General features: G+C 44.2%; 1 protein-coding gene across 1 annotated transcript; it reads right to left on the minus strand.

Moving 5' to 3' along the window:
- Nucleotides 1-1,359: 1,359 nt before the first annotated feature.
- Nucleotides 1,360-16,803, minus strand: LOC112555593 (serine/threonine-protein kinase SAPK9-like). Its single transcript, XM_025224024.1, is given in 5 exon segments — nt 1,360-3,840; nt 4,630-4,928; nt 12,604-12,701; nt 12,704-12,835; nt 16,689-16,803. Coding segments are annotated over 5 exon segments (801 nt in total). The 3' UTR covers nt 1,360-3,683.
- Between the last annotated feature and the right edge of the window lie 499 nt (nt 16,804-17,302).

Raw genomic sequence — 17,302 nt, forward strand, 5'->3', positions numbered from 1 at the left:
CACCTGTACTCACAGGTCTGAACTCAGTTCAACTACCGGTGTTTGCAGCCATTGTTGTTAGCATCTCCTTCATGAGTACAAACTCCATCCTAGTGTTGAAGAGAACATTCAGCAACAGCACACTGTCCTGCATGCTAGGTTTTCTTTTACCGAGGGTTGTATCTTTTCTCGTGACTCCTGGTCATAAAATGCTGCCGAATATGTTTTTGTGGTACTTTATGCTCTTGCCAGCGATTTTCGCTGAGCCCTCGTGGTGTGCTTTAATGTAGATGTTGTCTGTTCTACTGTATGATGGACTAGACTGGTGTGCTTTAATGTAGATGTTGTCTGTTCTACTGTATGATGGACTAGACTGGTGTGCTTTAATGTAGATGTTGTCTGGTAGCACGACAGGCACCGGTCGCATAACATGAAAATATCACAACAGAGAGCGAGAGAGATAAAAAAAATTTCATCGACTTTTTTAGTGATTCTGTTCTTGAGCATTTTTCTCTGATGTTTAATTTTCCTTTCTTCTTTGACAATGCCGTTGGTGCCGTTTGTAACGGTTGTATGTCAACGTGCACACAAATACCCTTCAAGTTACAGGTAGTCTAGACACCCTGTACACCCCACAACACAAGTGACTGATGGACTGAGACCCTGTACACCCCACAACACAAGTGACTGATGGACTGACACCCTGTACACCCCACAACACAAGTGACTGATAGACTAGACACCAGCTCATACACCTGTGTGGATGTTTTAGTTTAAAATCCTGTAGCAGGCGATACCTACAGGGTTGATCTTGTCGTCTGCTTGCTTCCTTGGAAACACTAGAGTCCATCAAACATTCACGTGAATGTTACATGCGCTCGGTCCTCTCCCTTCCAGCTACAAGTCGAGTTTTCCTTCAAATTCCATTTACTTCCACCATCGAGATGGTATGATATAAATATTTTAAGGAACAAATACTGTGGTCTATGTGATTACTAAATGTTAAATGTTGTGGCGTTCGGTGCTTGCCCCCTACTTGGCCAGTAGTTGTAACCTCCGGACCACTGGACTTTGCTTTAGTGCTGTCATCAGTTGCCAGCTTCCCTACATGTCTGCTTCATGAGCGACACTAAACTTCTGGAATGTTTCAATCGCCGCAGAACGAATCAAAATGTTGAACCATTGGCATAGACTGCAGTGTCAGGGAAGCACAGGGGTTGGGGACTGAGAAAGGAACCTCATGATGGTGAACACAGAGATGTCAACAAGTTCCTGTTGCCTGCTTTGTTTGTCAATACCAGTGGCAACTACTGTGGGACTCAGCGCCGTGCAATGATGTTGTAGTCAGCTTAATTACAAAGACAAACACACAACTGTATAAACTGTTAATGAACCTTTATTGTTATCAAGCGGCAGAGAAAGCTCATTCATTTACTATTTCTCTGACAGAATAGCTGCAGACCTAGATATACATTTAAGAATGTAGCTTTTCGTGATGAAGATATCGTCACAAATTTGAGAGAAATTCGCTGCGGATCTTGTAACAGTTTTTCTGTATTCTGCTCTCGTTTCAACGAAGGAGCATATCAGTCTCCTCTTTCACTTTCAAGATATTAAAAACACAATTTCTTCCTTAAAATCAATGCTGCTGTCATTTTGTTTTGATCCTATCTTAGAAAAATGCTGTGATACATAAAACCTCTGCACTTCCGAAAAGCTACATCAAAACATTTTATGAATCGTGTAAAGAAGTGCGACAGACCTCCCCCATCATTCTCAAGATGGACGATGGGTGGGTCGTTGTTCTATTGCTGTACCTTGTGGCTACAGTTTCTACTCTAATGGTGTGCGGAAGGGTCTCACAATCCTACCCTCGCCAGCAATTCTCAACTGACAATAAAATGTCAAATAAAAGAAAGATCAAAGCCATCTAAGACGTCAAAGGACGTTTCCTCTCTCGGGAAAACAAAAATGGATCCTCATAAATACAGACACACTATCACAGTTAGTTTAAAGGACACTGGACAATGTGGCCATTCAACCAAGATTGAGTTCTGTGGGTCATGCTTGAGTGTATCTTCAAACTGACATCTCAGATGAAGTTTTGCTAGGCACTTTCAAACTGCTTTCTGAGAGTAAGAAACAAGAGAGCATCAGACCTGCTCAGACAAGAAATACTGCAACATTATTAGTTTGCTCACCGGTCCTGTTATATGCAGGAGTTAATGGACCGAAACAGTTCAAATTAATTGTTTCTTTCTTAAGCCGCTGTAATCAGCTTTGTGTAAGAAACTGCAACTTTATCTCATCAACAACTTTAAAGAGAGCGGACCTGTTCTAAATAATTTCTTTCCAAAACGGATTCCGGTTTAACAAATTATTGCTCTTTGATGTGTTATAATACGATGACAGCTAAATACTTTTACACAATGTGCTTTTTACCCTTTGACCATATTAGTTTTCTAGCCTTGACCCCTCTCTCTCTCTCACACACACACACACTCTCTCCTTCCTCGTCGTTTCTCTCCTTCACTTGCTCCCTCTGTTATTTTGCCGGCCATAATTTCTTGATGTTGCAATCCCTTAGTCCAATATGAATAGAGAAGAACACAAATCCCTGAAATGTGGACTAAAAAGATAACAAAGATGCATTATCAAAGTTTCATCAGAACTGAAAAAATATTGCACGTGATTTCTCGTCAAAGAAAGACGGGTAGCTATGGACTAAACATTGCACATTCGGTGGGTGTCTCCTCCTCTGAGAACAAAGAATCAACAGCATCAGACAGTCTCCTTCGTGAATAGCTGGGTAGACTTCGGACTAACGCTGGTGGGTATTGCTCGTTTCCATGAGAGTAATAGGTTATCGCCTTGATTGAGAAGTCAAAGATAAGATGACAGTGCCGATGAGTGATGATGCTCACATCTTCACACTCTAATCTACTCAGTACGATGGCACTGAGAACGTTTGGTACGCTTGGAAGACTTCAGACATATAACTGTAAATCGTTCTGCTGTAAGTTACTTACAACAGTAAAATGTTTATCCCATAAAAAGCTCTTCTTTCCTGTGTTGTGGTAGACTTCGTAAGCCAGATGTTCTGTGAATCTCATTAATTATCCGAGTGTGTTTCTTTTTGTCAGGAGAGCGTTTATCTTGGAAAAATGTCTAAGTACCAGCCAGCTGGTGAAAATAGGGGTAGAGTAAATTCTGAGCTTAATGTGTATGGGGATGAATTATGATGAAAAAAAAATTGTACAAAGTTTGATTAACTCGCTCGTCTGGGGTGCCTGACCATGTCGGCGTTGATGGAAATGTTGGGGAAGATTTTGCTGTAATCCGGGGCTGGTGACAGCCGAGACGAGTTCTCCGAGCTCAAGGACACAGGCATGCAGGACTGGTGGCGCCGCCGTCACAAGGAAAACAACGAGTAAATAAAAGTGCTTACCAAATGAAAGATATTGCATACGGTCACCTAATTTCATGATCATCTTTTCGAGCGTTTCTGTAAACTAAGCTGTGCAGCTTTCTCGAGTGATTGCACGTTTTTTCCATCTCTCTACCTCAGTGATTGAACTAGTGCCGTTAACGGATTGCAGGATAAAATATCTAAAGTTTCACATTTCCCAAACTGAATCTCCGCAACGAAATCCAGTCACGTGACTCACTTCACGGCGTCAACACCACCAGCCGCGCGGCAGAAGTCAGATTCCGTATTCCGCCTTCAGCTGCCGCTCGCGGTCGCCGCCGCAAATCTTCTGTGGCTGCCTGACGAGGTAGAAGTTGCCCAGCTGCACCTTGGGAGCCTCCGTCTGCAACGCCTCCATCCACGCGCTGTTTTTCAGCCGGTTAAGTGTGAACCTAAGACACAGAGCAAACACGTGCACTTTAATAAGTTCCATCACAACAGGTAGCGTGCACACAGCGCCAATGACATATCAATATCAATAGTTGTGTTCATGTTTAGGGTATCATATCAATATCAATATAAATACATATCAGTATAAATATAAATATAAATACATAACAATATAAATAGTTGTGTTCATGTTCTAGAGCAGTGATGCCCAACCTTTTTCGGCCTGCGGGCCATATCCATTTCGGACAGCCGTGTCGCGGGCCACTTCACCACAAAAATACAAAAAGGAAAAAAAAAATAGAGCAGATACCATTTTTTATTAGAAACAAGTTGTATTTACCATTAATTATGTAGTAATTAGTGGGATATTTGAAGTTGTTTACCCGAAACCAACTTCTGAATGTCCGGCCTCATCGTAGACACCAAGTCGGAGAACTGAATAGAAATGTTCGTACATCGAAAAAAAGATTGAGAGACGCCCCTACGTGGGGAAAAATGCTTCTTCTTTCCTTTTTTTTTTTTCGTTTTTTTAGGTCTTCTTTTATTACTAACATGCCGATTTCTTGCACTGTGGGCAGAAGTTTCGCGGGCCGGATGGCACCGCGTCGCGGGCCGGATATGGCCCGCGGGCCGTAGGTTGTGCATCCCTGTTCTAGGGTATCATATCAATATAAATATAAATACATATCAATATCAATAGTCGTGTTCATATTCCAGGGTAGCAATCGTAGCAAGCAGCAGCTCTTTCTCACTTCGCTCACATCAACAGAACAGGTGCTTCAGCTTCCTACCTGGCGGACGGGACGTAGGCAAGCATGCCTTTGAGCAGGTCCTTGAGCTCCTGGGTGAGGACCAGCACGTGAGGCTCAGGAAACTGCAGGAGACGGAGAGCGCGCGCCTCCTGCTCATCTTTATTCGGCGTAGGGAAGACGACCTACTGTCATGGCTACAGAACAGATCCCAGTCCCCAAAGGTCACCAATTCGAGGGTCATAGGCACTTTTCAGCAGTAGTTCTGGAGGCTGGATCAAGCATCCACCCACACACACGCACACTATAGTACTTGCTGACTGATGTAAGCTGCTATAAACCTAAGTTGTTTTAATTAGCCACTACAGCGACAAAATGTGTGTCCGTTAGTTTGCTCGGTATCGACGTATCGACACGCAATGCTACAAGCGAACACGTGGACTGTCAGGTCAGCAAAAATAAGCTCAGCTCCAGCGTGAAGGACGTTTGAAGTCCTTTGACTTCCATTAACGAACAATAGGACAAACTAGTGCACACCGGTGTGTGTGTGAGTGTGAGTGGGGTGTGGTGTGTGTGTGGTGTGTGTGGTGTGTGTAGTGTGTGTGCGTGTGTGCGTGTGTAGTGGGTGTGGTGTGTGTGTGTGTGTGCGGTGTGACGTGTGTGGGAGTGAACCGTGTGTTGTGACGTGTGGTGTGTATGGTGTGGTGTATGGTGTGTGTGTGTGACGTGTGTGTGAGTGGTGTGTGTGACGTGTGGTGTGTGTGATGGTGTGGTGTATGGTGTGTGTGACGTTGGTGTATGGGGGTGTGACGATGTGGGGGGGTGTGACGTGTGGGGTGTGTGTTGTGAGTGGTGTGTGTGACGTGTGGTGTGTGTATGGTGTGTGTATGGTGTGTGTGTGTGTGTGTGACGTGTGGGGTGTGTGTATGACGCATTGTGTGTGTCAGAGTGTCACGTGTCCTGTCCTTGTCCAGCACCTGTCTACATTTTCACTGGGCCCACCCACACCAACACACACTTCAAACTTAAACCAAACTTGTCAAAAAAGCTGCTGCGTGCTGTCTGATGCTCGTACAGGCTTCACTTGCACAAGCTGCATCATTTGTAATAACAAAAAAAATTATGCATTGCCCTCTTGATTTCTTTCTCTTTCTTTCCCGCAGCCTACAAGTAAAAATTGCCGTTGTAATATGACTTCTAATTAATCTGTAAGGGGATCGAACCAAACAACGGAGCCCGCAGGCCTTTTTTCTTTGGGCGCCTCGTCTGTCGACACACGATGACTAGACGATCATCTAGTTCCACTGTTGCCGTCATGCTTGTCAGTCACTGGAGCGTACAGCCGACAGTAATTTATGACCTGCTGTCGTGAATTCCAGCCATAGTTTTTAATAGTATCTCCATATTTAGTCTCTTTGTTATGTGTGTGGATATTCTGTTATCACATCAATGTGGGTGAAACTACCATCATCTGTGCGACATCCCTCAGGAATCTGGGAGTCATTGTCACTGCTGACATGACTCTTGCTAAACACGTTACAGCTGTCTGTCAGTCTGTTATGATAAACGTTACAGCTGTCTGTCAGTCTATTATGATAAACGTTACAGCTGTCTGTCAGTCTGTTATGATAAACGTTACAGCTGTCTGTCAGTCTGTTATGATAAACGTTACAGCTGTCTGTCTGTCTGTCAATTATGATAAACACGTTGCAGCTTTCTGTCAGTCTATTATGATAGACAAGTTACAGTTGTCTGTCAGTCTGTCTATTATGAACTCTGTAAGATCAGCGCCATCTATCACATTCTCTCCACGTGCGCTACTAGCATCTTGTCTGTGTGTTTGTTTGTTTTTTCCTCGTTTACTGCAGCTCCTTGCTTGGTGGCCTCCCTGTATACCTCCTTCACACAATCCTTGCTTGCTAGCTGCCCTGTATACCTTCTTCACACACTCCTTGCTTGGTGGCTGCCCTGTATACCTCCTTCACACAATCCTTGCTTGCTAGCTGCCCTGTATACCTCCTTCACACACTCCTTGATTGGTGGCTGCCCTGAATACCTCCTTCACAAAATCCTTGCTTGCTAGCTGCCCTGTATACCTCCTTCACAAAATCCTTGCTTGCTGGCTGCCCTGTATACCTTCTTCACACACTCCAGAAAGTACAGAAGTCTGGTAAGTCTGGTGCTTAGAGCAGGACACGTGACCACCCCCCTCTCCTTGTCTACAGTGGCTTCCCATCCGTTGTGGCCTCCAGTACAAACTGTCCGTGCTGTGTTTTCATTTCTTAATAGTTTTTTTTCTCCGGGTTTTTTTTCTGTATTTCTTTGTTCATCGTAATCGGTGCCTGTGGTTCGTCGCTTATGAGGATAATTCAAGTGAGAACTGTGGGAACTGTATCGTCAGAAGGAACATCGGATATTTGGAGACAGTGGAAGAAGCGGACTGTGGTTGGGAATTTGGATTTGCTTGTGTTTTCTTTTTTCAAATTATATTTATTTAAATTTAAACTGTTGGATTTGTTTTTATTAGTTATCTTCCTCGTCTGAAAGCACTGTAGAGTGCAGGTGACACTCATCCTTTTCACCCCATCCCTCTCATTCACGCTTTCGCTACTTCGTCCTCTTCTTCCTCTGCAGAATGACGATACTAACAGTCCTTGTTACTCGGTGCCTCTGTGTGCTTTCTCTGCTTGTCTGTTTTTCTATATTCGTTGTCATTTCTGTGTTTATTCTTTCGTCCCTCGACTGCTGTCACATGGTGTCCATGCCTCAATTCCATGTTGTAAGCGCTAAGAGCAGCTCCTCAGGACTGTGGGTGTCGCTACTAAACCTTCGTTTATTGTGACCTAAGCTCGTTGGTGTTATTTTGACTTCGGGTAAAAGATGGTCTCTCTTACATATAATAAAGACGAGAATAAAGGGCAATACGGCAAATTCGCACGTGTGGATCGCAACTCTGTGGCGCCAAAAGTTCACTTACCAAGCACAAGTGGTCCTGATATGAGACCAAACGCACACTGAGTGCACAGAGCCAACGACACGTCCACAGGGGGGAGACAGGCTGATTCTCTGGACTGACCATGCAGGCGACTTGCTGACACTGAAAGCAGGAACTTGTTTTGTTCCAAGTGTATATTAGGTGTCTTTGAGTTTTCTCCAATAGTACTTGAAGTTTCTCGGCTGTGTTTGGGCGAAAAAGATTTCAAAGTTTGAAACTGAGGTGGGGAGACAAATATTGTCTAGAAGGTACATTTCATGTGGTCTTACCAAAAGTCCTTACCTCCAGAACTATATATATCACGACTGACAACCCAAAACGTCATTTAAAAGAATATGCGAGGAGACGTCCGAAGAAAGCCAAACAAGGAAACAAACAGACACTACACAAAATTAACAAAAACTAGAGAAGCAATCATTCGCTCTACTCTCAGCCAGATCACACCACTCTCTCGTGGATACCCACCTGAATCCAGGAGTGCCACACCCGTAATCTCACTCACACAAAAGGGTCGCCGGTGCGGAGTACATTGCGTGACCAAAGTCTGCAGCTTTCAAGTTTTGTTGTCGCACTGACCAGAATATTCGCGTAGCAAAGGTCGCGAGCGCCAACCTGCACACGTGTTCACCTATTATCTCTGTAGGTAAACTTGAACGTTCACTATTTTCTCACATCTCAGCTACAACAGCAATGTAGAACCACGATGTAAGATGCAATGAGACAACACAGAACGTGCAGCTCATTCGTGTTTACATGATGGCATCATAGAGGGGTAAACAAACTGATTATAAATAATGGACTGGAAGCGGAATGTTAACGCCTCACACGGACTTAGCTAATGTCCAGGCAGCCATGTGCAAGATGCGGATGCTAATACAAGGCAGGAAGCAGATTTTTCAGATCAGTGTTTCCGGTAAACTGTCCACGTAGCCTTGTCATGCGTGTTGTGAGGCTGATTCCTGATTATTTCACAAACACGCGCTGACACATCTCTGAATCAGCGACTGCAGCACAGGAGCGTTTTGCTGAGTGGATGGAGATAAACATCACTACTTGCAACATCCGCAAAGTGTGATCTCAAAGACTAACCATTCCTGGATAGACAGACTTTTAGCACATTATATCCTAAAAATAAAACTTCGTGAGACAGAGACAGCGAGAGGGGAGAGAAAAGGTGTTGAATGAGAGAGGGGGAGGGACAGGGAGGAACCACAGGGGGAATGTTATGATTTTGTTCTTGCGGGTTATCAACGATAGATAAATAATAATATTTATAAATAATAATGTCTATTTGTTGGGTATCAAGGCAGAACATAGAAACCTCCCATAATTAGGAAATGGATTACATGATCTGACGTTCACAGCTATGGCTGGACATGGATAAACAAGATCGTTGCTGTAGGTTGCTGGCAATCTCTATTTCAAGCGACCTCAGCTGGGACAGCGATGTGGTGTCATCAAGCAACGATGGCCGGCCTCGGGAGGGACGTGCTGGTGCAGTTGTAGCAGACGGTGATGGAGAGTGGACTGACACAGTCAATCCCTGTCTCTAAGCCAGCATCACCTACAGACGGTAGTGCTGCCACCGACACAGAGCTACTGACAGGTCCTCGTCACCATCTGTCCCGAGCAGTTTGTACACATCGTCTGAAATCCTCACAGCCACCTGATGGTTTGACCTCATCCTCTGGAGTATCAGGTCCACGCCTCCTTGGCCAGAAACTTAATCCCAGTGCTACACTGGGGGTAGCCTCGCTACGCTCTCTGTGGCACGAGTCAGAAGCTGAATTTTTGATGATGTCGCCTTGACTCTGTATGCAGCGTCTATGATGTAAGTGTTAGAGCTGGTGTACGTCTGTACGTCTGCATGTCTGTACGTCTCTACGTCTGTACGTCTGTGTGCGCGTTTCCTGTGTGTCTTGGTAGTCAATGCACGGCTTTGGTAATGAAACTGAAAGGTAATTTGTGTGAATGATTTATATTGTATGCAAGTGTGTGAATGTTAATATATTTGTGTGTATGTTTGTGTGTGTGTGTGTGCGGGCGCGCGCTCGAGCAGGAGGAGACACTGCTTTGTTGTGTACATGGGGATACGTGTAGATGTGTATATGTGTAGATCTGTAGATGTGTAGATGTGTATATTTTTATATCTGTAGATGAGAAGTTGTGTAGATGTGTAGATCTGTAGATGTGTAGATGTGTATATTTTTATATCTGTAGATGAGAAATTGTGTAGATGTGTAGATGTGTAGATGTGTAGATGTGTATATTTTTATATCTGTAGATGAGAAGTTGTGTAGATGTGTAGATGCTGTAGTATGTGTATATGTGTAGATCCTGTAGATGTGTCAGAATGTGTAGATCTTGTAGATTGTTAATGTTGTATATGTGTACGATCTGTAGATGTGTAGATGTGTAGATGTGTAGATCTGTAGATGTGTAGATGTGTATATTTTTATATCTGTAGATGAGAAGTTGTGTAGATGTGTAGATGTGTAGATGTGTATATGTGTAGATCTGTAGATGTGTAGATGTGTAGATCTGTAGATGTGTAGATGTGTATATGTGTAGATCTGTAGATGTGTAGATGTGTAGATGTGTAGATCTGTAGATGTGTAGATGTGTATATGTGTAGATCTGTAGATGTGTAGATGTGTATATTTTTATATCTGTAGATGAGAAATTGTGTAGATGTGTAGATGTGTAGATCTGTAGATGTGTAGATGTGTATATTTTTATATCTGTAGATGAGAAGTTGTGTAGATGTGTAGATGTGTAGATGTGTATATGTGTAGATCTGTAGATGTGTAGATGTGTAGATCTGTAGATGTGTAGATGTGTATATGTGTAGATCTGTAGATGTGTAGATGTGTAGATCTGTAGATGTGTAGATGTGTAGATGTGTAGATCTGTAGATGTGTATATGTGTAGATGTGTAGATGTGTAGATGTGTAGATCTGTAGATGTGTATATGTGTAGATCTGTAGATGTGTAGATGTGTATATGTGTTAGATCTATAGATGTGTAGATGTGTATATTTAAGATTGTAGATTGTATATCTACTCACGCAGGTATGCCCAGCTGAAAGTGTGTGACTCAAGAGGTATGGAAGGAGTGAAATCATCGAATGTCATAATGCAGAGCCACGTGGAAAAGTTCATTTGTATTTGCTGGTGGACTAACTTTCTGGACACGTGATGTGAGGAAGCTAGGTGTGACAGTCTAACAGGAACTTCAGTGCTTGGTGGAGCGCGTCAGACGATGTGGCAGGTTGCAAATGACGGCCCCAACAGATTTGCACCCGAGGTATTTAAGCCACTAGGTAACCCGGGCAAGGGTTGTGAGAAGGTAGGGGCAGGACGGTAATGTCGGCCACAGTAGAAGCCACTCGTCAGCGGACAAGGGGTCAAGCACACCGAGGTCACGTTTAGTCCGCAGGATGAAAGGAGTCGTCTCCAGCCCTGTGGTAGGTGGAGCTAATCATGGTACTGTGGTGTGGGCTTCGTGGGCCTAGCCAATGAGCACTGGTGGTGTGGGCTGCTGGGCTTGCCATGGTCACTGTGGTGTGGGCTGTTGACTAGACTTGGTCACTGCGTGGTGGGCTGTGGGCTATACTTGTGGTGTTGGGCTGTGGCTAGCCATGAGCACTGGTCGCGTGGGTTCAGTAAGAACTAGGCTTCTTGCTCTCTAGATGGTTGAAAGGAATGTTTTGGGTTGTGAACTGACCAGTACCTCCCCTGTCTGAATGTCACAGAAAGGGTTTTTAAGCCAAAGACGTCACGTGCTGCGGAGTCCTTCCTTGCAGACAATAACAACTCCTCATCCATGTGCCTATTTCCCTGGAGAGTCACGCCTTCATGGAAGGGCGGTAACATTATAACAAGAAAGAAAAGAATGTCCATAAAACTAGGACAACCTGTAAGAAGCTAAAGCAACTGATAAGAAATGCTACAACTACACAAGACGATGTAGCAGCAGTAATGACAGGAAAAACAAATCATACGACTTTTTTGGGTTGCACGCTTCTTTAGATGAAAGGGGACCTAGGAGAAGAACTGACTGGAAAAAGACTAATTCACTTGTTTCGTAACGGAGAGGAATAAAATCAATCAGGAACTGAATACGCACCTGCCTATCCCAGGAACAAGCAGTGTTAAGCTTCAATCGAACTTTTTGAACAGCCTTTGAAGAACACTTCTCAGCCTCACAGCAAAAGAATCAAGATAACAAAAACTATCGAAGTCTGATAAAAGTTGCTTTGAAATAAAAGAGAACATTTTTGGACATGTTCCATTCTTCCAACATCTAGCTTTATTCTTCAAACCATCTTCGAGATCACTATGCTGTTCTTTTATTATTGCTGTGTGGCCATCACGTGAGATTGCAATTTAACTGACAGATTGCGACTGTAAACCCTCGCCCACAAGATTGCGGCTTCTCGAGGAAAAAAGGAGAAAGTGAATAAGCAACACGGAGACAGGGACATCATCAGCCCCGATCTCTGCCTGCATATCAAAGAGTACTAACCCTTCTGTGATGCTCACTGTCTAGTTATGTGAAATGACGGAACAAGAGGATAGAATTACGGAGAAAATGTCAGAAAGGAAACCTTAATGGACGCGTTACTGCAGAGATGGGGAAAACAGATTTTTGAACAGTAAACGTTCTGCCGCGGCTTAATTTTGTGGTTGATGTTCAGCAAAGTAATCATTTTCCCTTTCAATAACAAAAGTCCTTGCTCACGTCTCTCTTATTCCGCCACTGAAAACATCGATTGTCCACTTTCAGGAAAATACCACCAAGGTCACGTGATCTATTGACCCTAAACTTTCATGTTAATTGTCTAGTTCTGACTCGAAGGTTTTTTTTAGCAATTTTATTACTCACAAACTTGGACATAATATATTTAATGATGCAAGACAACAATTTAATATATCCCTTACAAAATTCATCATCAGATTTTTATTTCTAACACGCCACTATGACCTTTGAGTATGTTTTTGTGAGTCTGATGGTCTCACCTGACAGGTGGGACGAACTCCAGAGCAGCGTGCAGGTTGGAGGGTGTAACGGCGCGCCACGGACTCGGGGAGGAACCAGGCGCCGTGAGCCTTGAGCACTGTTCTAAGGAGCCGCTCTCACAGAACTCCAGCACCAGACCCAGGCGGCCCTGGTAGCTGATGGTGGTGAGGAGACTCACGATGTTTTGGTGCTGCAGTCTTGGTGGATAGCATCTCCTCCGTGATGTCCTTCCTGCAACGTCAAAACAGCAGACAATTCACTAGACATTCACTAGACATTCACTAGACTTCACTAGACACGTTCACTACATTCACTAGACATTCACTATGCACAACTGTCCGGCAAATAAACTACTGCACGTGTGATGTTTGATGAAACACGTTGATGTAATCTACATCTGTCATCCCACTATTGTCCTCTCCCTCATTCCAACTCTTTCTTTCGATACTTTGGACAGAAGAGCGTTTGACTTCTTCACGCCCTCTCTTTCTTTTTCTCTCCACACACAAGTGCGCGTGTTTCTCTTACTCCTATAAATTTAGCCCATCAATCGTGTGACTGTCCACTTACTTCAAGATGTCACCTGAACAAACAATGTCTTTTTTGAGCAAGTAAGCGTACCGAAAGGGTTAATGAACCGTATGAGCAAATTTATGTAAGGATTACTTAAGAATATTCGCGCAACTGCCGAGAGCAACTCCACTAACCGCGGATAGAGCTAAGGTAACTACTCCGCCTGTTCAAGTCGACCCTGTCTATGGCGGTTTTCATCAAGCTCTTTCCATAAAGTTAGCTGCGTATTACGTGGATTGGAAAGTTGAGAAAGATGGCATTTAGGCGACCGCATGGCTTGGTGGGTGCATGGTGCGTGTGGGTGTGCATGTGTGCGTGTGTGGGTGTGCATGTGTGTGTGTGTGTGGTGTGGTGTTGGGTGTTGGGTGTGCATGTGTGTGTGGGTGTGCAATTGGTGTGTGGGTGTGCATTGTGTGGTGTGTGGGTGTGCTGCGGTGTGTGGGTGGTGCATTGGGTGTGCATGTGTGTGTGGGGTGCATAGTGTGTGGTGTGTGGTGTGCATTGTGGGTGTGTGTGTGGGTGTGCGAGATGTTGTGTGTTGCATGTGTGTGTGGGTGTGTGTGTTGTGCATGTGTGGTGTGCGGTGTGTGGTGTGTGTGGGTTGCAATGTGTGTGGTGTGGGTGTGTGTGGGTGTGCGTTGTGCATGTGTGTGTGGGGTGTGTGCATGTGTGTGGTGGGTGCATGGGTGTGTGTGTTGTGGGTGTGGTGTGTGTGTGTGGGTGGTGCAATGTGTGTGTGGGTGGCAATTGTGTGTGGTGTGTGTTTGTGGTGGGTGTGCATGTGTGTGTATGTGTGTGTGTGTGGGTGTGCATGTGTGTGTGTGGTGTGGTGTTGGTGTGTTGTGTGGTGTGTGTGTGTGGGTGTGCTGGATGTGGCATGTGTCGTGTGGTGTGTGGTGGGTGTGTATGTGTGTGTGTGTGGGGTGCATGTGTGTGTGTGTGTGGTGTGCAAAATGTGTGTGTGTGGGGTGTGTGTTGTGTGTGCATGTGTGTGTGTGGGTGTGCAGTTGTGTGTGCGTGTGCATGTGTGTGTGGGTGTGCATGATGTGTGTGTGGGTGTGCTGTGTGTGTGTGTGCATGTGTGTGTGCATGTGTGTGTGTGTGTGGGTGTGCATTTGCATTGTGGTGTGTGGGGTGCATGTGTGTGTGTGTGTGCATGTGTGTGTGATTTGTGTGGGTGTGCAGTGTGTGTGTGGGTGTGCATGTGTGTGAGGTGGTGTGCATGTGTGTGGGGTGGGTGTGCATGTGTGTGTGGTGTGTGTGCATGTGTGTGGTGTGCATGTGTGTGTGTGGGTGTGCATGTGTGTGTGTGGGTGGTGTGCGCTGTGTGTGTGTGTGTGGGTGTGCATTGTGTGTGTGGTGTGCATGTGTGTGCATGTGTGGGTGTGCATGTGTGTGGGTGTGATGGGGGTTTGTGTTGTGGGTGTGCAGTCCAAGTGTGTGTGGTGTGTGCATGTGTGCATCTTTGGGTGTGCACGTGCATGGGTGTGGTGTGCATGTGTGTGGGTTGTGCAATGGGTGCTTGTGTGTGTGTGTGGGTTGTGATGATGTGTGTATGGGTGTGTATGTGTATGTGTGTGTGCATGTGCGAGTGGGTGTGTATGTGTGGTGCATATGTGTGTGTGCATGTGTGTGTGGGTGTGTATGTGTTTGTGTGTGTGGGTGTGCATGTGTGTGTGCATATGTGTGTGGGTGTGCATGGGTGGGTAGGTGTGTGGATGGGCTTTGGTCAAGGGTGGTTAAAGCTCCATTTCTTAATTGAGGTATTTGGAGTTAGTCCAATGTATACATGTATGTTTGTTGACAAATAGTAAACTGCCATGAAGGAGACACCAACCTTAACCATCAAGATGCAGACAAACATGAACTTCCTTGTGTCACAAGTATATTTAGGGGTGTAGGGCAAAACTCAATGAGGCTAATTCGCTAATCATGAGAATTCGCTAATAATGAGATCCATATTCTAAAATGATGTAATGGAGTCAACTTCTTTTAGTCATTATTGACATAGCGAATTGTAACAGTTAAGTGCTGCATCAATAAATAGTGTTTTGGAATTAACATGATGTCTTGTACCGGTCCAAATTGCTTTGAACAGAACTATCCCGGTGAATCTTAAAATGTTCTCTAAAATTTTAACATTTTAGAATGTTAGCATTTCGCCAACAAAGGCATTGGACTGCTGAGCTATTATTCAGCTTAGTTTAATAATTTAAAAAATCACCCGGATTAAAAAAACACACTCTCCCCTCCCACGAGGAAGGGATCTCCCCCCTCGCAACTCTATCTGGATTGAATAAAAGGCAGACGTGGAGTTTTGTGCCTTGAAGCGGAAATTAGACAGGACTGCAAGCTGAGTGAAGGCTCCACCAACCTTTGATGGCCGGCTGCTTGCGCTTTTCTGCAGGCAAGAGACTGAAGTTTGATGGCCAGCGGCGGCACTCCGAGTTCACGGCGACTGGTTGTCTCCTTACGTCTTGTGCCAGCGGATTGTGCCTGACCTCCCTGTTAGCCCAGCGTCAGGGGGCGATAACCCAGGGCAGGCGGTCTGGTAAGATGCATCGTAGGCCTTTGTATTCCTGTATTCAGAGAGCAGAGTTGACTTCGTGTATGACTTACTGCTATCAAGGGCAGCGTTCACGTGTGGCAAGATGCGGCGGACGTGTACCGCGTCTCGTTCTGAAATACCGCCAACACGACACGCTCACTGGCCAAGTAAGTTAAGTTTCACGCAAATGGCAAGGCAAGCTTAGCAAACCTTGTGAGACAGAGAAGAACGTTTAATGAAGCATTAGACCTTACCATTCAAAGTCACTACTACGTGGCTTGTGACGGGACGTTGCCGGAGGACCGCTGCTTTAAAATAACTGTCAATGGGGGAAGCAGTTCTTTCGAAAAATCGGTGACACGTAAGCATCAGTTTTCACAGATCACAGCCTGGACTTTGATAACTTCTAAATGCAGATCGACTGAATAAGACTTTGAGAAGGATGAAGATGGCGAAAGCACCTCACAGACCAGCACATCACAAGAGCAGTCAGTGAAGTGTGTCAGGACCAATGACATTACGTCAAGAGGAACTGATGATATGTTTCTCTACTTTGGAAGGAACGACATAATTAATTTCTTTCAAAGATAAACAAATCATAGTGATAAGCTGACAGGAAAAGTTATGGAGTCTGAGCCTGTTATATTTTATTTTAATCATTTTTACCTTGAAACGTAGTTTGAAATTTCATTATTGAATTTCATTGTTGTGTTTATTTAAATCCAGGTTATGCATTTTGATCGCGTCTATTTATTTTGTACCTTTGTACCAATGTTTGGAAGATACCCGTTACTGATGTTACAGATGTCACCAGGATTTTTTCTTCTGTAAATGATAAAACTACGTATTTTGTAGTAAGCACATTGTGGCTCAAAGTTTTACTACCAATCATTGTCACCTTTTCAAAGAAGAACAAGCCCAGAAGAGTACCGCAAACCTAAACCAATTCCCCTAAACCCTTACCCTCTGAAAGGGACAGGTCGTCCCCCAGTGCTTTGCTCTTTAGAAGGGAGGTGTTAACGACATTTTCCCACAGTAATGGTAAGACTGTGTGAGCTGAGTACTGAGTACTACCCATCTCATTTCTCTGACTCTCTTTCCTTCCTCAGCCTCTCAAGTTTCCAAGTGATGCTACTCACGTACAGCACTCGCCGGCGTTCTTCTAGCCTCAGACAGAATTCTAAGCTCCGTCTTCCTTACCAAGTAAAATCCGACACAAGTGAATCGTGACTTAAGCCTATTTTTCACAAGATTCTCAACTTGAACCTAAATATCTAAAGTCCAGTAATCTCAAAACTCGGTTACCTAAGCAAATATTTTAATAACACAAAAAAATGGGCATATTAATGCATACGTAGTTTTGAGATGCACGAGATTTTTCTGTATACAGCTCGTGAGATAAAATGTATATTTTCCAACTATTTTGTAAATAATATCATTTCAGTGCATTCAGTAATGAGAAATACAGACAGAAACCATTGTAAAGAAAATGCGAAAGCGAAGTTTGTGACGGGGGATAGGAATAATATCGATGAAAAATATAAATTACATGATATATTATTGAATTGAATCTGTTG

Source organism: Pomacea canaliculata, linkage group LG14, assembly GCF_003073045.1.
Source record: "Pomacea canaliculata isolate SZHN2017 linkage group LG14, ASM307304v1, whole genome shotgun sequence".
NCBI classification, from domain to species: Eukaryota; Metazoa; Mollusca; class Gastropoda; order Architaenioglossa; family Ampullariidae; genus Pomacea; species Pomacea canaliculata.